The 16,011-nt window shown below is 33.2% G+C and overlaps 1 protein-coding gene and 1 long non-coding RNA gene across 6 annotated transcripts in view; both read left to right on the forward strand.

Annotated features, from left to right (window-relative positions):
• The first annotated feature begins 2,032 nt into the window (after nt 1-2,032).
• On the forward strand, nt 2,033-5,260 carry LOC143071655 (uncharacterized). The gene is made up of 3 exons (XR_012976940.1): nt 2,033-2,438; nt 3,128-3,310; nt 3,981-5,260. It is a non-coding gene; the product is annotated as an uncharacterized LOC143071655 (long non-coding RNA).
• Nucleotides 5,261-8,114: 2,854 nt separating this feature from the next.
• LOC143071656 (uncharacterized) overlaps nt 8,115-16,011 on the forward strand; it is a 46,195-nt gene continuing 38,298 nt past the window's right edge. For 2 of the 5 annotated variants that reach the window (XM_076246119.1, XM_076246120.1), the window contains exons 1-2: nt 8,115-8,223; nt 10,817-10,903. In XM_076246119.1, coding sequence (XP_076102234.1) covers nt 10,856-10,903 — 48 coding nt within the window. In that variant the 5' untranslated portion in view covers nt 8,115-8,223; nt 10,817-10,855. Of the gene's footprint in view, nt 8,224-8,477; nt 8,497-10,816; nt 10,904-16,011 lie in introns of those variants that run through there. The other 3 variants (XM_076246122.1, XM_076246124.1, XM_076246123.1) reach the window with 2 other exon arrangements.

The raw sequence follows: 16,011 nt of genomic DNA on the forward strand, positions 1-16,011 counted from the left end.
TAAAACAGATACATAAATTAATAAGTGTAAACAAATAAACCGATAGATAAACATAGTTGTCTAAAACTCTTCTACAGATAGGAGGACTTCAAACTGATCATAGGTAGAACTGTAGGAATCTATTTTAGTCAAAAACTGATCTGGATAGAACTGTCAAAACCTGTTAGTTGTAAGAACTTGCCAAAAATATTCTAGGGTAAAATTGTTCACACATGTTGTAGGATAGAAATGTATGCAACTATGAGGAATGTTTAAAATTGGTGTATGTGGTGGCCCTATTTTAAGGTAGCACTGTCAGGACCTATTCTATGATAGAATTGTCAAAACCTGTTACTATTATATGATGGAACTATCTTTTTGTCTAGAATTGAACTGTCAAAATATGTCAAAAGGTATAACTACCAAAGCTGTTCTAGGGTATAACTGTCAAATCTGTTGTAGTAGGATAGAACTGTCAAATTTGTTCTAGGACAGAACTGTCAAAAAATGTTCTTGGATATATAGAACTGTCATAATGTGTTCTATGGTAAGTATGTCTAAAAGAACTAGTGATAGAGTATCATAATTTGTTTTAAGGTAGAACTATCCAAAACTTGTTCTACATTGTAGGTTAGAACTGTCAAAAACAGTTCTAGAATCGAATAACCCATGTCCGAAACAGTCATAAAGTTTGTAGAAGATTGTTGTATAAACTGCTTTAGTACACTTCTTACAATTTTTTACAGACGTCAAGAGAGGTTTGAAATGATTATAAGTGTTGATAAGATACATGTGAAATATTATGTTGAAATTTTACCATTATTTGCTTGTATCGCGCACTCAGGTAAAAGTGCATTTTCAACAACTGACACTCTCAAAATTGTAAACAAACTAGCATTTTCACATTTAACTGGGTTTTCTATGTAATTTAAACGAAATAATATTGTTTAAATTTTTGTTTACGAAAATTATGCATTTAATTTGTTATCACAAAGAGTAGATACAAAATGAGGTTTAACTGTGGCACAAATGTTCAACGATACATTATCACACGTAAGATGTTTATTGTCATTGATAATATCTGTGATTTTTGAAATTATTTTAAAAACGATTGCACTTTCTTTATAGTTCAGGAAATGTATTTTAACAATAAATACAGATTTTCAACAATACTAGTTCAAATAGTTATAAATAATATAAGTTTTATGAATTCAAAACAAAAATGGTTAACATGAATGTGACCTACCGAATCAGACTATTTACCGGGTTTGGAATAACATGAGCAACACGACGGGTGCCACATGTGCAGCAGGATTTGCTTATCCTTCCGGAGCACCTGAGTTCATCCCAGTTTTTGGTGGTGTTCGTGTTACTTTGTCTTTAATTTTCTATGTTTTGTCTTGTGTACTATTATTTATATTTTTGTCTTTCTCATTGTTCGCCATTGCGTTGTCGGTTTATTTTCGATCTATGAGTTTGACTAAATTTATGATATCTTTCATCCCTCTTTTTTAAGAGAGAGTCTTGTCATTTGATCATATATATTAACATTGAGATATGGATTTGATATGTTTGGTAACTTTCTCAATCAGTATATGTGTTTACAAATCATAACAGCTTTATCCTTTATTTACTTATTTCTTAAAAGTTAAAAGGGTTAGTTCAATGATAAAATTTTATTAAAGGAATACCGAACTCCAGCCGGTGTTGATATTTATATATATTTTGTATCACAGAGAATTCAAGTAGTGTGTTTCTATGAGAAATATTATGTAAATTTACATAAAACATGTTTTGTTTTTTTCCAGATAAAAGTAATTGTCATCAAACAATTGCGTATTTAAACAAAAACAATGGGACATTTTTGCTAAAATGAAATTCCGGATTTTCAATAATTTTAAAACTTATACTGTTTCCTAACATATAATAGAGATTGCTGTAAGTGTAAGTGGTCAAATGATCGAATTGAATTGCAATCTATCGACCAAAATCTTGATATGAATAGTTTTCATTATAACCAGTTTAACCTGTCCTACAAAATCACAGTTCTTCACATGCTAGACATGGTTTAAGTTCAAATATATTATATACAACGAAGAATTCTACCTCTAAGATACAATTCACAATGAAGATATTTTGGTTTTGTGTCATGATTATTGTAAACTGGAATCGTTCAGTACAACCCTTGCGAACCTGTCATGGTGAAAGATATGAAACGTTAAAACTTTTTGACATGACCAGTTGGAAAATTATGAACGAAAAATCAACTTCTATCCATGACTGTACAAGAATGTGCCTGTTTGAAGTCACATGTTTCGGATTTTTGTTCAACAAAACCAGTGGAAGGCAAGGAAACTGTCAACTCCTGTCGATTACCCAGGTTTTGTTTCAACGCGAACAAGACTTGGTGACTGATCCTGTTTTAAGTCAAGATATTGCATACTACCCGGTTCAAAAAGGTATTTAGAGTCTTTTTTCTGAAATGTTAGCGATAAATTGAGTGTAGTATTTGTTTAATTTATTACAATGTACCGTTTGTCTTTCAAATGACGGTTAGTGCAACAAGATGAATATAAATTTCATTTTTTGTTCGAACACGAATTCTTATATTCTAGAATGTAAGCGTAAATCTAAACATTTTGTTTTCGAAAAGGAGGGCAGGGTACATTAAAAAACTCAAGTGAAAGAAAGACAAACCTCAACAATTTAGACTGGCTAATGATTTAACAACGAACACAAATTGTCCACAATTTAAGGTTGAACAAAACGAAGGGTATCCTACTATTAATAAAGATCAAAGCTATTAAAAAAGATTAAAGAAAAATATTATTGCTGGTGAAAGTTAACGTATTTAACCATTTGTTTTATACTGACTTTGAGACATTTCAAATACATTATGTTTCGAAAAGCATATCTGGTGCATCAAGAATATACACACATACATATTATGTGTCGAAATCATTGATTTCGCATTGCAGATGAATGAACTAAACATCCACGAATAACGAACAATAGTCATGGTAGTAAAGTATATAAAATATGGACAAACGGACAAACAGTTTCATAGATAACATTTTATAATGTATACAATTTGAATTTGTGTTGAAACATAATATTTTTGTAATCATCATATTTTATTTTTTCATAGGATGTCTTGTACCAAATTGTCCTGTAACAGAAGAGTATGTGTTTAATGTAGAGATTTGCTTCTGTATAAAATACTACCCCACCTTTTTACTGTACGCAGATGCCTCTAACGTCTGTAAACAAGATGGTGGTGAGCTGGCAAGAATTGACAACTTAAGTAAACAAACATTTGCTACACAACTTTGTAAGTTTCACCAATCATTTGAATTTTAAGTAGCCGTGACACATGTGACATCGACCATCTTTTGTTACGTTCATTATAAAAATAAGGATATGTTGTATGACTGCCAAAGAGACAATTATTCACCAAATTGTAAACAAAGTGGATGAAAGCAATTACAGGCGAACGTGCGGCCGCCAACGATAAGAAAATTCCATACCGTAAGGTCAGCTGAAAAAGGACTTGACATGAAAAATATGAAACAATTGCTATGCGATAACTAACGGCAGAACTAATGACAAAATAATTTATGACAGACATGAACCAACGGCAACCACAGAACAGCAGTCTCCCTACTTGGGACAGGCACATACTGAATATTGTTTTGTGTGTTTCCAATAATACATATAAACATGTATATGGAAGTGTCTCGTCTTAATTTATGAAAATATCCAGGTTGCTTGACTCAAATATTCCATTCTCAATATTCGAGCTTACTGTCACCCGTGTTGCGCTTTTATGGATTCAAGTTCATCTATAACGCTTAATTAACATAAATGTAAAAGACAAGTATGTTTAAGTTTCGAGACACTTGAAGATATATGACAAAATGGACCCAAATATGAAAATCTATATGACCACTACTATTTATCTGCATGTTGATAATTTATTGAGAATACATGTTCACTTGCAGTAGTAAATACATGGTTGGTGACACTAGATGTGTCTATTCAAGGTTTTTACCACAACGTTGATGAAAACTGGTATTTTGATGATGCAACTAGACTGAACTTTACCTTTTGGAGTCCAAACGGAGCACAACCAAATCTAAATGGGGAAGAGTATATTTATCTTCGTCCAACAGAAAACGGAGGCTGGCATGATACAGGCGATTATGCACGTCCGTTCCTTTGCGAAATCACGACAGTCAAATGAACTGAAATTGAGGGACATTCCACTGACCGGATAATTTTCTTGTCCATTCTAAGATCAAGAAACAACACAATTAAGTCAATAATGATGTACTTTGTTTTATAAAAAAAATGTACCAACTACAATAATAATGAGGAGTCAATATGTTTTAGGCATGTACATGTGTTCGTCCGTGAAGTTGAAGTTAAAGTTAGAGAAAGAATAAAATAAAGTGTTGATTACGTCATTTGGAATCTGTTACACATATCACAGGCACTTTTTACCTTAAATTGTTGTACATTGTACCTATACACTTTCATATAACACAAACTATGCGTACCTAAGTCGTATATTTGAGAAACATCACATGGTCGCAAAGTTCCGTTCTATTTTCTGCGGTCTATTTCCCTATAACTTGTTATGCCGTATATCTAACAAAATGATGTACAACGTACACGCCTATTTCTGATGTTTGAATCATTCGAAGCAGTCATTCCGAGTAGGCTAATCTTTTCGTCGTCTGATTACCAAATGGAAAAGTATGTTAATGTTGTTGACAGTTATCATCTAAAAATAAGTACTTTCAGACATTACACATCTAAAAAAAAAGTCGCTAATTTAAGGCTTTAAAGTCATATGAAACGAGTGACCGGTGAAAAATAATGTTTATCCAATTCTTGAACCAATATGCATGTATATATCATAAACTTAGTCTTCTGTGCACGAATTTTATCATTTTTTACGCAACCATATCGTATAATCGTCAATTTCTTCTCTCTCTCTCTGTCTGTTATGAAGTGAAAATATGGCAGCTACTTAAATGTCGTGTTTAGAAGCCGAAGTTTACCGATTGACACCTTATAGTAAACAATCAACAATTAAACGTGGATATTAAGCAATAGTTAGTGTAAGGACAGATCCATGCGTATTGCGATCACCGGATTTTTACGAGAGGGTCACGCTGAGGTCACTTTGCATATGGAAATTTTATCGGCGAATTGCTTCCTGGAAGCAAGCAATTCAAAGAAAGTAAACTTCTTCTAAATATGAACAAATTTAAGGATTTTCTTCAGAAAAAAGTGTATGTACTTGTCTGTCGGATAAACATTAATTATTCAAGTGTCTAGAACATTTTTTCAATATTAAAATTACGATTTTTTTTATTTTTTTTACAAAAAACATTAATATTGTAATTTTGTTGCATCAAATTGCCATAACGAGCAAGATGTAGCGTTAACTAACATTAATTAACCATGTCTTGAAGTATATATGAGCATTTGTTGAAAAGTGACATAAGTTAATGATATAAACACTTTGATATTCAAACTCTAATAGAATTGGAAAACTGTCAATATTCTTACACTATCGAATAAATCATGAAACATTGCTTCGAATTCACATGTTACAGGACTAACTTGAGCAAGCCACTCTATTCTATTACCCTTTAATGAAGAAATTACTTTGGGAAATATTTTAGATTGACCAGAATAAGTTCATACTATATGCACTATCACTTTTATGGCAAACAAGTCAATTACTGCATTTTTCGAATTCTATCAGACATGAAGTATTTTTGCATGCCAAACAACAAACTGAAGGATATGAGGTTTCCTTATAGACAAATGTTTAAATGACTAGATGCGATTATGGAAAATGTACATCTATTTTTTCCAAGAAATGCATACCTGTTGAAAAATTGAAACACGAATAGTTGATGAGGACACTTTTGGGTAATTATGTATGTGGATTTTATATCCATAGAAAAAGTCTTCGTATAATTGTTAGCACATCGAACTGAACTTACTCTTGACGTTTCATTTTGACATTCAATTTACATTTAGATTAATCGCATGTGGATTTCAAAGATTTAACCGTGTTTTGAAATACGAAGATGTCTATGTTAAAGTGGATCGGTAGTATTAACTGTCCGGGAACTATCATATAGCTCTTCTGTTACTCTACTTAAATCAACGTTTCTGAACACTGTGATTGTAAAAAATAATAAACAAAAAGCAAAATAAAACGCCATCATCTATTGAACACTTTTTTTTCCAAAACTGAGAAATGAATCAGCAAATAATCAAGGTATTGAAAAGTGTGAAATTATTTTACATATAGAGGAAAATAATTTGTATTCAATGCATTTTTAAATACCTAAAATCTAGTAGCTATATGCTGTATATATTAGGTTTATAAAAATAGCAGAACAAACGGTTAGCATATATATTTAGATATATAGATTTATTCTCTGTTTTCATCGGAGTTCGTCATTGCTCAATTCAAAATTAAGGTTAAAGGCTTCATTTTTAGCTATCTTAAATCAACTTATTCAAATCAAAAATTGTAACATATGTTAAATTCTAATACAGTGTCATCCAAGTTGTAAAATAATGATAAAACCAACAATTATAACGGAATAGTATACAGAATTATTCCATCAATAAAGGCAACAATAGTATGCCTGTGTTCAAAGTAAAAAATCGATTTAGAGAAAACAAAACCTAGGTCATCAACTAAAACCGAGGGAAACACATCAAATACACATCAAATACATGAGGAGAACAAACGAACAACAGGAACACTGAAGTGCAACGCAAATAAACGAACGTCAAAACGTTAAACGATTAATGAGACAATGTTATATCAAACATTTCTTTTATGAAATCGGTTTTCATATTTAAGAAAAATCGTTATTCGAGATCTGTCTGTATATTGTTCGAAACTCTTTTAGGCTTGATTTGACAAAGTGTGCTTTAAGTTAGACAAATTGTTCTATTAAAGCTTATTGTTGCTCTATATGTGTTTAAGCCTATTATAAAACGAAAGCTATATTTGTCAATTTGTCATCGATCTGCATACAAAGGAAATGACATGATATTACTTTCATTTTATAATTTGAATTATTGATGTTTTTGATGATTTCATAACACAAGCATTAACCTTTCAAAAAGGGCTAGTCGACTCTTAGCTGATGAAAATGGAAAGTGCTCTCGCTTTGTAGATTTATTCATTTACTAGAATAGCCACGTGCATCAATCAACAAATTTTACCACACACGTGAGGTCACACGTTATGAAGTAGTATATATCGTTTAACGTTGTTGTTTACGAAACTCCAGAAGATTCGACTATTTATAGATAAAAGTTACCTGTGTACCAATATCGTGATATGCATGATTAATGACCAGGCAAAATCTAATTGCTAAAATAGGGAGGACAAATCCGATACTCTACGGGATTGAAGGACATATACTAGGTTTGAATTGTCCTAACCAATCAATAAACTTTGATTATTCACGTCTCGTAATATCTTCCAATCAGGTAGCAAGAAAAGTTCACGCACTGACTGTCCATCGTTCAATTCTTAATATCGACTCAGGAGTCGATAACAATCTTAATTTTTGTCTCAAAATAAAAAATCGAAACTGAGTGATTTATTTTGTTCCCTAGCTAAATTATCTACACTTTGCAATCCGGTATTTGTGTGCTATTATTTCTTTTTCTCTCGTATCAAAACACTCCAATTATTCGATTAAGTTTCATTTAACTTTCAGAAAAAAAAAAAAAAAAAAAATACTGAAATAATTTACTCACGACAGTTTGCATTATATATATATAATATACAAAAGAAAACAAATACAAATAAAAGTATCATATAATGTTTAAAATGCTCATGTATGTTAGAATGTCGCAACTACTCGTTCTTGGTTATAATTTGTAAATCAACATTACATCGCATTATGTATATATTTTTATTATATTTACATATAATAATGTATAAATTATAAATGAATTTAATCACAACAATTACTGTTAAATGTTCAGATGTTTTAATAAAGACTGAATGTCCAAATACGCTTAATGTCTTAAGTTATTTTTAGACATTATAGTTTCTATTTATAATCATTGGAAATTTTTATTCATTTAAATGAGGTCCTTTAAATAAACAGAAACAGGAAGCAGAATATTCAAACCAAAAGTAAAAATTTCATCACAAACAATGACGGAACATAAAAAGTAATAGAAGTAAGTACATTGTACATTGAAAACAATGATTTAATCTAAAATTGATCATGGAAATGGGGAATGTGCCAAAGAGACAACAACCGACCAAAAAGCAGGAACACAGCGGGCAAGTGACAGCGGGAAAATCCAGCAACTGGAGGTGGTGATTCAGCTGTCAGCCTTAACTAAATTGTTTATTAGTTCAGTGAAAAAGAACGTCATCTACCTGCTCATGTGACTGGAAAATATTAAATGAAAGTATCTCTTCTTTCTTAAAGGACACCCCGTCGATTTGTAGGTTGAAATAATTATACATATACTAGCAACATGTGCAAGTTAACCTTCAATTGTAATCTCACCTGTATTATATATTATTCATATAACATTTAAGTAAATTTTAAACAATAAGAAATTTTGTCGCGTCTATAAATGAGCAAATGCAGAGGTAATGCATGACGTTAAGTCTGATATCTATTTGAGGTTTCTATCCATAGCATTCCTGTATTAATCACTGTATTAGGGTGATATTCTTGTGCAAACATTTATGTATGACGTCCATTATCACTGAACTAGTATACAGATTTTTTTAGGGGCCAGCTGAAGGACGCCTCCGGGTGCGGGAGTTTCCCGCTACATTGCAGACCCATTGGTAGCTTCGACTGTTGTCTGCTCTATGGTCGGGTTGTTGTCGGTTTGACACATTCCCCATTTCCATTCTCAATTCTATATAATGCTTTTTGTTAAATATATAACTGCATTTGTATACAGGAGACAGCTTCAGACAGTTCATGTAAAGTATCTGATAGAGAAGAACGGTTGCTTGTTCAATTTATAATACAGAGGCGGATTTAGGGGGGGGGGGGGGGGCAGGGGGCCCGGGCCCCCCTTTTGTGGAAAAAAATTGGTTGCTTATATAGGGAATCACTGAAGCGTGACTGGAGCGGGCCCCCTCTTAAGTAAGTCAGTGGGCCCCAACTTATGAAAATTTCTGGATCCGCCACTGTAATACGAACTATTTTGCAAAAAGTATATGCGAAAAATAAGATATTAGTTTAGGCCACACCAATTTAATTCCTTGTTCGACGGACCCGCCCGCTTCCCACATCCGGAAATGTAATCGTTTCCATTTCCCGCACCGTTTTTTTTGCAAATATTATAAACAGATATTTGCACTTGTTTTTATAATCACAATCTAACATGTATTTGTAACGATTTTAAACATATAAGCACCCAAGTACACTGTGTCAATGTCTGTGATAATATTTGATTCAGCATTAAACCCATTTATCCCAAATGGGAGTGCTCCGATATAAATAGAAAACAGAAGAAAATACCTGAACAGAACAAAACATTGGTTTCCTTCCCCCTTACTTAGATTCCCTATCAAAATATGTTCGTTGTTAGAAATAAACTTCAAAGAACTTCGGAAAGAAATGCCTTCAACTGCAATATGCTGGCGATACAAAACTGTCCATACCCCCTGCATGTTTATGCACCTGTCCTGATTGATTCAGGGGCCTGTCGTTCAGCAGTTAGATATCGTTCGTTGATGTTCATAAATATTATTTGGTATTTTCCCGTTTGTATATATATAAATTAGATCGTTGGTTTTCCTGTTCGAATTGTGTACACTTATAATTTTGGGGTCCCTTATAGCTTGCTGTTTGGTCTGGGTCAAAGCTCTGCCATACGTACTATGACCTGTATTTGCTATTATCCCTCAGAAGGGCACATATGGGGTCATTTTACTGTTGTAAAAAAGAAACTTGAAGAAATACCAAGGATTTGCATAGTGTTACTATACAAATCCTTTGAAGAACTTAAAAAAGTTAACTTAAAGAGAGGAGAAATACATCATATTTAAATAATTTTAAACAACATTACTATATTCTTAAAGAGAATTATTTATGATGTTATTTATTTTGAATAATATTAAAGTAAATGTGTTAACATGGCCTAAGTACAGGAATATTACAAAATTCTTGGGCATGTTTTGACCATTTAATACCAGATAGATATATAGTTCTTTGGGAAAATATGAGCTCTTTTGTACTAAAAAGTTTTATTTACAAAAAACTATATTGTAACTTATATCAGAGACATATATACACATGTGTATATATGTCTCTGCTTATATTGACCCCTCATAAAAAGGATATTTATAAAATTGAGGGGTTGTTCCCAACCTGATTATGACTTGGATGGAGAATTGTCTCATTAATTGGCACACATACATATACCAAATCTAATTATTCAATTATTTATTTGGTGAACAGGGAAAAATACTTCATAAATTAAAAAAATGTCAAAGTACAAGTGATAAATCAAGTTTTAATATTGTCAAAACCTACTATTTTATGTTTACAAAAAAAAAATATAATCGCTCGCCTTTACTTTTCAAGCTTCGCCTCAAAAATTTGCAAAATAAATATTTTTTTTATTAAAATTTTCAAATCGCTCGCTCTCCCCAATTTTTGGAGTCCAAAAATCCGTAGAACAAGAAATTAAATTGGTGTGGCCTTAGTCTGTAATTGACATGATTGAGTACGGTTTACATATTTTTATATATTGCATTATATCCTATATTTATATCTCTTTACTTTCTTTTTACCAGTGACAAGGGATACACCTCTTATTAACTATACATAGCAAGATGGCGTTGACAATAAGTGATATGGTAAGTGAACCAGCTGTAACCAGTGTAAGGCAAAATTCGAGTTTAATTTGAAAATAGTCAATCAGAAAAGATGTTTGTTGTTATGACACTATTGCGGCTATAAAATGTCTTTAACATGTTCCATTAATATTGAACCGATAAAAAAACATTGTCTATGCAGTTTGCTGCTGGAATAAAATTAACGGTACCAATTTTCTTGCACCAGATGCGCATTTCGACAATACATGTCTCTTCAGTGATGCTCGTGGCAAAAATATTTGAAATCCAAAGCTTATATAAAAGATGAAGAGCTATAATCCAAAAGGTCCAAAAAGTATAGCCAAATCCGTGGAAGGAATCAGAGCTTTGCATGAGGGAGATACATTCCTTAATTTATAATAATTTCTATCATTTTGTAACAGCAAATTTTAATAACACAAAAAATCCGTATTTTCATGCCAGTACCGAAGTACTGGCTACTGGGCTGGTGGTACCCTCGGGAACTAATAGTCCACCAGCAGAGGCATCGACCCAGTGGTAGTAATAATATTAACGGTACCAATTTTCTTGCACCAGATGCGCATTTCGACAATACATGTCTCTTCAGTGATGCTCGCGGCCAAAATATTTGAAATCCAAAGCTTATATAAAAGATGAAGAGCTATAATCCAAAAAGTCCAAAAAGTATAGCCAAATCCGTGGAAGGAATCAGAGCTTTGCATGAGGGCGATACATTCCTTAATGTATAATAATTTCTATCATTTTGTAACAGCAAATTTTAATAACACAAAAAATCCGTATTTTCATGCCAGTCCGAAGTACTGGCTACTGGGCTGATGATACCCTCGGGGACTAATAGTCCCCCAGCAGAGGCATCGACCCAGTGGTAGTAATAAAATTAACGGTACCAATTTTCTTGCACCAGATGCGCATTTCGACAATACATGTCTCTTCAGTGATGCTAGTGGCCAAAATATTTGAAATCCAAAGCTTATATAAAAGATGAAGAGCTATAATCCAAAAGGTCCAAAAAGTATAGCCAAATCCGTGGAAGGAATCAGAGCTTTGCATGAGGGAGATACATAATTCCTTAATTTATAATAATTTCTATCATTTTGTAAAGCAAATTTTAATCACACAAAAAATCCGTTTTTTGCTTCCAGGGATTTGGCTATACTTTTTGGACCTTTTGGATTATAGCTCTTTATCTTTCATATAGGCTTTAGATTTCAAATATTTTGGCCACGAGCATCACTGAAGAGACATGTATTGTCGAAATGCGCATCTGGTACAAGAAAATTGGTACCGTTAATTTTATTACTACCACTGGGTCGATGCCTCTGCTGGTGGACTATTAGTCCCCGAGGGTATCACCTGCCCAGTAGCCAGTACTTCGGTACTGGAACTTTGATAATAATTTGGAAATAAAGCAACTGATTCAGTGGTTCTGGCTTTCCACTGGTAAAAGTGTTTTAAGCAATTTAGTCTCGGACGCTATCTATACTATTATACGAGAAGACCTCATTTTGTGTGTCGCTTCTCTTCTTTCCACATCAAATTAATCAACACGCCTCTGTGTCCTATAGGTACAGTGCATAGTCGCATTTGTCATCCATTCATATGATTATTCAGATTGAGTTATTTTGGGAGAAAAACGAGAAAAAAGGCATCCGGATATTGTCCCGTCATTGGACGAAATTTTAAGTCAGATTAGACTTCCGGTTTGCGTTTTTATACATATACAAAGAATAAAGTGTATTTTCAGAATTCTATCTGCTATCATTTTCAAGTTTACTATCCACGGCGGTCACAGAATTTATTAAATAGAGAGAGTCTGTATACTATATCAATGACCGCCATGGATCGATTAGTAAACTTAGAATTGAAAGTAAATACACTATATCTATATAGTAATGAATGTTCATAATATACCGATAAGCGCTACAAAATATTCATGTGAACTTTTGATACCTTTTCTGAAATTCTCCAGTCATTAAATCTTTTACAAAATTCATTGATTACAAAAAAAAAAAAGAAGATGTGGTATGATTGCCATGTTGAGACAACTCTCCACAAGAGACCAATATGACACAGAAATTAACAACTATAGGTCACCGTACGGCCTTCAACAACGAGCAAAGCCCATACCGCATTCTCAGCTTTAAAAGGCCACGAAATGACAATGTAAAACAAACCAGAAAACTAGCGGCCTTATTTATGTACAAAAAATGAACGAAAAACAAATATGTAACACATAAACAAACGACAACCACTGAATTACAGGCTCCTTACTTAAATGTTCATAACATACTAAATGTATGTTCATATTGAAGTGATAGAAAACCAAAACTTGGGAATTTTGGAAATAAAGGAGGAGGGAGAAAATAACATTTTCCTGTCCCCAATAACCTATGACTTATGATCTTCCAACAACACTTTACATACTTTAAACTACGTTCGGAATGCCCGCGATTTCGCGGGTATGTTCTAGTAGTTATAGAAGAAGAAGAATTGTTGATTTTAGTGCAACCTGAATATAAAGTATATCGTTACATTAAATACATGATATAAGACTTCAGCCAGCCAAATAGGCTTACGATGCACTGTTTGAATCGTTATTTAACATACATATAATTATGACACTTTATCATTGTTCATAAAATTTAGTGTCATGTTATAAATATAACCGAATTGCAAAAAACGATAAGATATATAATTTCAAATCAAATGATCATTGTGGTAAAGTTCTGATATGACAACAGTCTGCTATAAAATTTGCCACAAGTTTGCTAAGTTTGTGGTTAGAAAGAAGCTCATACAGTTTATTAGTGTCAGAAAGACCAGATATATCACAGAATGTTAAACAAATGTATTCAAACTGATTGTTTCTTTTCTCTGTATATTTTGGAAAGTGGATCAACAAGTGTATTTCGTCCTCAACGGAGTTTGTATCGCACATTTTACAAGTTCTGCGTTCTACTGGAATGTTTCTATTTCGTTCCTTCTCGATTTCTAAAGGAAATGTCCCACAACGCATACGTTAAATAGAAAATCGCTGATTTCTAGTGAAGCAACGTTTCAGAAAGGTTTCTGTTGGAAATTCTGTTTTAAAAAGTTTGTACGTTCTTAGTTTAGACATTTGCTGAATATTGTCTAACCAAGATTGGTAATGTTCGTTTTCTAAATGCGTTTTCACAGAATCGATTTAGTATGGCGTGATAATGTGTTGATTCTTTAGAAAAAGTACATCGTTGAGTCCGCATGAATCAAACAGTTTCTTTGCGTGATTGAACCACGTATCACAATATCTGGAAGACATATTTTGATCCCACAAGAAAACTTTTCGACATATTCTAGTGTCAGGTAATTTTACTAGTCTACAATAAAGACGCCTAATATTGACCTGAATTCTATGATGAATCGGATACCGTTCCATATCTCTAGTGATTGCGGGTTTCGGCGTTGTTAGATTTACACCAAGAAAAATACGTATAGCTCTATATTGTCTTTCTAATGTGTCGTAACGTTGATGTCCCCACACACCGGATCCATACTCTAGGTAAAACTGTCGAGTCAAAAATTTTCGTTTATGTGTCAAAGTCCATTCCATCCATTGCATAGTATTTCGACACAAGTGAACCTAATGATCGGCTACCACTGAAAACTAGTTCGTTTGTTGTTTCCTTAATCCAAATGTTCATTAATTACAAGTCCAAGATATCTGTATTTCGAGACTGATTCGAGAGTCATATTGTTTAGCTGGAACGCGTAATCCTTCTTAGGTTTAGAAGCTTTCCGTACGTGCATTATCTTCGTTTTGTCCGTATTCACTTGAAGTCACCATGTCTTTGACCAATCGGTTACACAATGAAGCAATGATTGTAATCCATCTACTGTATCTGAGATCAGTACAATGTCGTCGGCGTAGAGAAGACAGCTTAATGAATCTGTTCCAATGTTAATTCCATTACCAATGCGGTTTATTTCCGTCACTAGATCGTCAACAAACACTGCAAATAGGGTTGGTGCTAAATTGTCCCCTTGACGGACGCCTGCTTCTACTGAAAACCAGTCTATTAGAGATCCGTTTAAGCGTACCGCTGCTTGAAGCTTTTCATAAGTTGATTTGATCGCCTAGTACACATTTCCATGAATTCTAATCGACAAAAGTTTATGAAATAGTAGGTTGTGATCTACGGAGTCGAATGCCTTTTGAAAATCAATGAAACAAAGAAAAGTGTCTTTATTCGCTAGTTTTCGATTTCGGAGAATACTGCACAACCTGTTTATATGGTCCAATCATGATCGGAGTTTCCGGAATCCATTCTGTTCCTCCATAAGCAAACTATTGTCCTCTAAATATTCAAGAAGTCGAGTGTTAATAATATTGCTGTACGTTTTCGCTATTGTTGAGATGAGGCTAATACATCGATATCCTAAAGGATCTCTGTAGTCTTTTCCATTATTCAAAAGCGGATGAATGATACTCTTGGCCCAGTAGTCCGGAACTATTCCATGCGTAAAACAGATGTTAAAAAGGCGATGTAGGACCTTTAGCAGTTTGTCATTACAAGTCCTACAGTTTTCTCGTTTTTATACGACCGCAAAAATTGAAAAATTTTTGGTCGTATATTATTATCATGTTGCCGTCGTCGTCGTCCGAATACTTTTGGTTTTCGTACTATAACTTTAGTTTAAGTAAATAGAAATCTATGAAATTTAAACAAGGTTTATGACCACAAAAGGAAGGTTGGGATTGATTTTTGAAGTTTTGGTTCCAACAGTTTAGGAATTAGGGGCCAAAAAGGGCCCAAATAAGCATTTTCTTGGTTTTCGCACTATAACTTTAGTTTAAGTAAATAGAAATCTATGAAATTTTGACACAAGGTTTATGACCACAAAAGGAAGGTTGGGATTGATTTCAGGAGTTTTGGTTCCAACTGTTTAGGAATTAGGGGCAAAAAAAGGGCCCAAATGAGCATTATTCTTTGTTTTCGCACAATAACTTTAGTATATTAAGTAAATAGAAATCAATGACATTTAAACACAAGGTTTATGATCACAAAAGCAAGGTTGGGATTGATTTTGGGAGTTGAGATCCCAACAGTTGAGGAACTAGGGGCCAAAAAGGGGCCCAAATAAGCATTTTTCTT

Source organism: Mytilus galloprovincialis, chromosome 4 (assembly GCF_965363235.1).
Source record: "Mytilus galloprovincialis chromosome 4, xbMytGall1.hap1.1, whole genome shotgun sequence".
Lineage (NCBI taxonomy): Eukaryota > Metazoa > Mollusca > Bivalvia > Mytilida > Mytilidae > Mytilus > Mytilus galloprovincialis.